The sequence below is a fragment of the Gossypium hirsutum genome, chromosome D10 (genome assembly GCF_007990345.1).
Source record: "Gossypium hirsutum isolate 1008001.06 chromosome D10, Gossypium_hirsutum_v2.1, whole genome shotgun sequence".
Taxonomy (NCBI): domain Eukaryota; kingdom Viridiplantae; phylum Streptophyta; class Magnoliopsida; order Malvales; family Malvaceae; genus Gossypium; species Gossypium hirsutum.
Genome location: NC_053446.1, coordinates 20237263 through 20243256, shown reverse-complemented (window position 1 = coordinate 20243256; position 5994 = coordinate 20237263). Strand labels below are relative to the sequence as shown.

General features: G+C 34.5%; 1 protein-coding gene across 1 annotated transcript; it reads right to left on the bottom strand.

Annotated features, from left to right (window-relative positions):
- On the bottom strand, positions 1 to 5721 carry LOC107914562 (alanine--glyoxylate aminotransferase 2 homolog 2, mitochondrial). Its single transcript, XM_016843503.2, has 9 exons — positions 5346 to 5721; positions 4608 to 4838; positions 2862 to 3032; positions 1600 to 1743; positions 1308 to 1487; positions 880 to 1105; positions 660 to 773; positions 483 to 569; positions 1 to 402 (listed from the first exon to the last, which is right to left on the bottom strand). The coding sequence occupies exons 1-9, from the start codon at positions 5592 to 5594 to the stop codon at positions 359 to 361; spliced, it is 1446 nt and encodes a 481-aa protein (XP_016698992.1). The 5' UTR covers positions 5595 to 5721; the 3' UTR covers positions 1 to 358.
- Positions 5722 to 5994: the final 273 nt, after the last annotated feature.

Genomic DNA, 5994 nt, shown 5'->3' with positions numbered 1-5994 from the left:
TTGGATAAATTTTTCATAAATCAATTACGGCTAAAGGATTTGGGTACATACAAGATGATAATGAAACTTTGGCGAATGTATCTCGCGGCTCGACATAAGTAACATATGTTGAATATTTATGAATGCCAAAGCTATGCGGCAACACAAACATGGAAGAGTTTGAACAAGAGACAACGAGTTGTTGACTCATCAAAACAGCTTTTCAAAACCATAGCTACCAATTTTTTGAAACTTATTCAATCTGAAAATCTGTGTGCACCGATGATTCTTTTTTTCACTTACGATAGGGAGCACTAATTAAAGCAACTTTATGAATAAACATCGTATCTTCATTCATCCACGTTTTAAGTCGGGTGCTTCACATCTTCTCCATGGTGTAATCCATCGCATCTACAAGGAAATCTGCAACAAGAAATTATCATTCATTAAAAAGAAAACCGTACTGGACGCTATGATAATCAGTCCGCGGAAGAGTAACTGACCTGCATCTTCCTTAGTGAAACAGAGAGGAGGGGTAATTCTAAACACATTGCCATAGAATCCACCTTTCCCGACCAGTACCCCAAGTTCTAGAAGAATACCAAAGCTTATTCATTATTAACTCAGAAGCAAAGTTTATGCTATGGTAGGATTAATGTGGGGATTGGAATAGCCCTAACCTTTCATCTGATCCATTACATGAATAGTTTCAAGCTTTGCTGGAGTCTTGAGCTTCTGATCAGTGACGAGTTCGACTCCGAGCATCAGTCCTCTTCCTCTTACATCCCCTATAACTGTACACATCCAGTCATGGTACAATCAGCAATGTCAGTCACCGTTAGTTTAGAGAATGTTTCATGCAGAATATACAGAATATACAAGAGAAAGGATGAAGCTTACGGTCATATTTATTTTTCAGTGCAGTAAGCCTCTCTTTCAAATAGGTCCCGACAACAAATGCATTCTCCTGAAATTTTTCTTTTTCGATTACTTTCAGGACGGCTAGCCCTCCAGAGGTACATACAGGGTTCCCGCCGAAGGTATTGAAGTAACTCCTGCGAGTCAAGACCTCCGCAATCTCAGGGGTAGTTACCACCGCACCTAGAGGAATGCCATTTCCAATGCCCTGTCATAAAAGAAACATGTCAAGGCACGAAAGTTTGCTGCAAGTGAATAGCTAAGCTACACAAAAACAAAGTCCAGTAGTGTGCTCCGCTTAAATCAAAAGAACTGCTACCATCAGAGTAAGATTACAGTTATAATGCATGTCTAGCAAAGGGAGATAGCTAGGATATTTCCATAACCAAGAAAATGAGAGAACTAAAAACCTTTGCCATTGTCACTATGTCAGGAACAACCCCATGGTTCTCAAATCCCCAGAAATGGCTCCCTGTGCGAGCAAACCCAGCCTGAACCTCATCAGCAATGCAAAGACCTCCAGCTTTCTTTATGGTGCTATAAACAGCAGGCAAGTAACCTGGGGCCAATTCTATGATTCCACCAACTCCCTGTCAATGGAAACATAAAGGGAACGTTAGGTGATGTGTCTTCAGTAGGATATCATGAAAAGTTGATAGAAGAAAATGAGGATTGAAGGAGATGGTGAATATTGGAGATTACTTGTATAGCTTCAGAAATGAATCCAGCAACGTTGCCAGAAGTTCCAAACTGGATAAGATCTTGAACATCCTTTGCATACTTCTCTCCATCAGAACCAAAGACACCACGGTACGGATCTGGGTTTAAGGCATGATGAACTCCACTCTGATGCACATACTTACGGGTTAGGCATACTTGACATATCATGTTCTAGTTCATAATTCCAGAACTTTCTATACTCCGAAGATTAAAAGGGAACTGGGACATATCAAGTTTTTGAAATTTATGATAAGCACATAATCAGTACATATGATTTATCCATTGGATTGAAAAGGTCATGTGTTGCAGTAACAGTGGGTTACATGTATTGAACAAATATAAGGACTAGTTTGGGCATGAGTACCGGACAATTAGGTTGATTTGATTTTTAATTATATCTACTTCAGATAATATAAATATACATACAAATTCGTTTGTACAAAACAAACATTACATAAATGAACCCTGTCTAATAAATGATTCGCTAGCTTTTTGTCATACCGGAATGATTGAAATCTAGCTACCTACCCCCAACCTTAAGAAAGAAAGATCAATATTGAGAGAGATGTTGAAATGTTCTTTTTTCTTTATATCAACATTTGCTGCAACTGAAATTATATGCCACGGTTTGCCACCTACTCTTGTCAAAAGTTCAGGACCTTATGGTGTAAAAGATACCAAACAGGAACAGCCATGTAATCAAAGAACTAACTAACATCATGTGATGCATTAATACATAGTTCCTACCCACACTACTTTGAGGTAAACCTATTCTCAAGTTTGCTGATAAGTTTAAACAGAATGCAGATAACTTTCCACAATTGAGCATCCTCTTTTATGAATTTGTTTTATCCGTCTCCCTTTATTAATATATTGAAATTAATAAAGGTAAAAAAAGGAATCTCATATCTACATACTACTTGCATATCTTTAGCATTTTAGACACTTTGATAAATGCTCTTCTCAAATTATTCATACCAATAACAGAAAGTTCTTTTAGTAACTAAGCAAACATTGGCTGTAAATTAGAATACAATGTTCAAGCCATAGTTAAATAACATTGGCTCGAAATTCAACAACAAAACAAAATTGACATAACATCAGTGTCCTAATTACCACCTACCTTTGTTATTTCATTTTCAACTACTGTAATCACACACTCATATCCGGATCAATGCTTAAAATGAAGTGCTATGAACAATAAGAGCATTGAATTTCAAGAAAATAAAAATGAAGCGACATACCTGTAAAACATTGAACTTCCAGTTACTTTGGGCAGTGGCTCCCATGGTTGCCGCTGCATTTCCATGATACGCATTCCTCAATGATATTATGTCATGGCATCCAGTATATAATCTGGATATCATCATTGCCAATTCGTTTGCTTCTGTACCTGAATTTGTAAAGAATACAACCTACACAGCCACAAAAAAGAAGTCCAAATTTATGATAAAAAAATACAATACAAAAAAATAATAAAGACGGTCAGACCAATTTAAATCCAAATATATATGGTATCACAATGAAGTGCACACAGAAATGAAAATTTCCTAGTGCATTCTTCAACTCCAAGTTGAGTCATAATTTATCTCGTAGCTATGGTCTAGGAATGAGGCATGTTCTATACCGCTTGTTATTTGAGGCATCCGAAGTTGTTTGGCTATTAAAGTCCTCAAGTTATTTATATTTTCACCTAAAACCAATAGTACTTTAATCTATTCACAGAATCTAATATTTGATATACAAGTCACCTAGATAAAAATGATACGGGTTCTGGATGAAAGAGCCAAGGCAATAATACTCGAGATTGAAAATAGAAATCCATCAACTATAGTTAATCTACAAACCAAAATAAAATACGACGACTAAAATATTAATTTAAAAAAAAAGTTATCATCTCGGAAGTCGGAAGAGAACAATTTAAAGGAATGGCCAGATTGAAACATTTTCACCCAAAAAACTAACTTTATAGATTACAGATAAAGAAAAAAAGAAATGGGGTACTCTTATTTGACATAAAATTTTATTTTTTTGTCTAGTGCAAAACATTAATCATTATTGCTAGTTATGCGTACGGATACATGTTGATTCTAAATAGAACGAGAGTCAGCCATCATATCCAGGGGCGAATTCAGCCGGCTGGCAGGCCCCGCCCCAACTCATTTCAAATTTGATTTTAGCAACTTCAACTTGAGTAATTATTTTAAAATGTAATAAATTATCTTTGATCCCGGAATTTTTCAATTATTTTTTATAAAACTTGCAAATTGGCACGAGAAATTTGACACATTTTTAATTTAAATCTCATTAAATTTATGAGCTTAAATTCTTAATTGCTTTATTACATTCTGAATTAATAGTTATTTTTACACAAATTATATATTAACATTTCTCAAAAGAAATTATAAATTAATATTATCATTATATATTAATAACATTACAATTTTCTTTTGTATTATAATTATCAATGTTTATTTTAATTATTTTTCTTAATACTATATAATTTTTAAACAATAAAACTTTAATTTATTTAAAAATTTTACTATGCAACTTTACTCATTATATTTAAAAAATAAATAAATTATTATTTCATGAAAAAATTATATTTTTGTAATATTGATATAATATATTTAAATTTAATATCTTGAATAACAAATTATTTTTTAATATTAACAAGTTATTCTTACAATTTTAAATATATCTTATAATTAGTTGATTTTATTTTTGTTGAGAGTACGGTTTAAATTTAAGAGAAATTTGAAAAATATCATTTATCAAGTCATTGGTATTGGGTTCGGAGATAAAATCAAATAGACATTCCAAACCCAACTCACCCGTTGTAGAGTCTCTACAACTCGCTCCATCGACCCCTCCCCTCGACAAGTTCAAATCTCTCTCTATGTATATTCTTCGTTCGTCTTTAACCATTAAGCGTTTATCATAATCATTGAGCGTGTGATAGAACAGTGGAGCATTTAGTAAGCAATTACCTTGAGATTGCCAGGTAACTTGTTTGCAAGGGCCTCAGCAAAATCAGCGATGGCATGGTTGAGGTAAAGAACAGTGGAGTGCTGCAAGCGCTTGGTTTGATTGACGATTGCTTCAACCACATCAGGATGACAATGGCCGCAACACACCGTAGCAATCCCTCCAAATGCGTCTAGGTATCTTCGTCCCTTATCATCGAACAAGTACTGCATCCTCCCCTCCACTATGTTCAACTGAACACGAAAAATTACATAGGAAAAGAAAAAAAAAACAGTACTCATTATTCATAATTTTTAATTATAACAAAATTAACATTTAACATACACGCGAGACGGGGGGGGGGAATGCAAAGGGGGTGGGGACCACTGAGAGAAACAAAATTCAACTAAGGACAAATCTTCTGCCAAACGTTATTCAGTTCAATGAATCTGAGAATCAGCCAAACAGATATTAAATAAGTGCAGTATGTTTTTGTTTAAATATAAAAAGGAATCAAGTGAGACAATAATAATCTTTTACAAGAGATTTAGATTGTTAATTAATGAAATTTTCAAATTAAAAATTTACAGTTTGCATGAACAAAATCACGTCGTAGACGTTTCGAAAGGACTGTCAATTAATCAAGAGTATCGCTTTTGAATCATAAAAGAACACATATGAATAACAATTAATTTGATTTTAGATGTTTATCTGAAAACTCCACAGATCCATTGTTTCGAAATGATACAAAAGTAACTCACTGGTTTGGTGTAAAAGTAAAACATGGAGGGGCTAAGATACTCCTTGCGTTTGGAAAGGATCTCGTCGGCGGAAGGACCGGTGTAAGGAGGCGGAGAGTAATCAAAAGGAGGCATTTTACGAACAAGACCATCCCTGTTATCAATCTCATTTCGAGCCACCTGAGAGAAGCAACGTCGTCGTAGTTGGCAAGGGAGAGAACATTTAGTTTCCGAAAATAACCTCCTGACCGGAATAAATCTGTGCATCATTATCTCCGCCGCAGATTCGAAAAACAAAAACTTCTAAAATGTAGGACTGTGTTTGGTTGTTTAGAGACTGCGAGGTGAGGAAAAGGCAATTATAATTTTGGTTGGAGGCAAGGATTGAGACTGGAAGGTTATATAGAGCAGGGAGGCTTTGTTGACGTGTACTTGAGTTGTTTGTTTTTGTCTTTTATCAGGTTAAAGAAAATACCCCTCTTTTACCATCAAAATTACACTTTTGTCTTCATTCAGATGGAACGTTGCCACTTGCTCACGTGCTATAAGCTGAACTCTTTCCACTTATCTCACTAATGGTGGTCTCATATAAAAATTATAATATATTATAATTCCTATCACATCCAAAATATAAATATCTAGTTAAAAATAACATATAATAAATAATAAA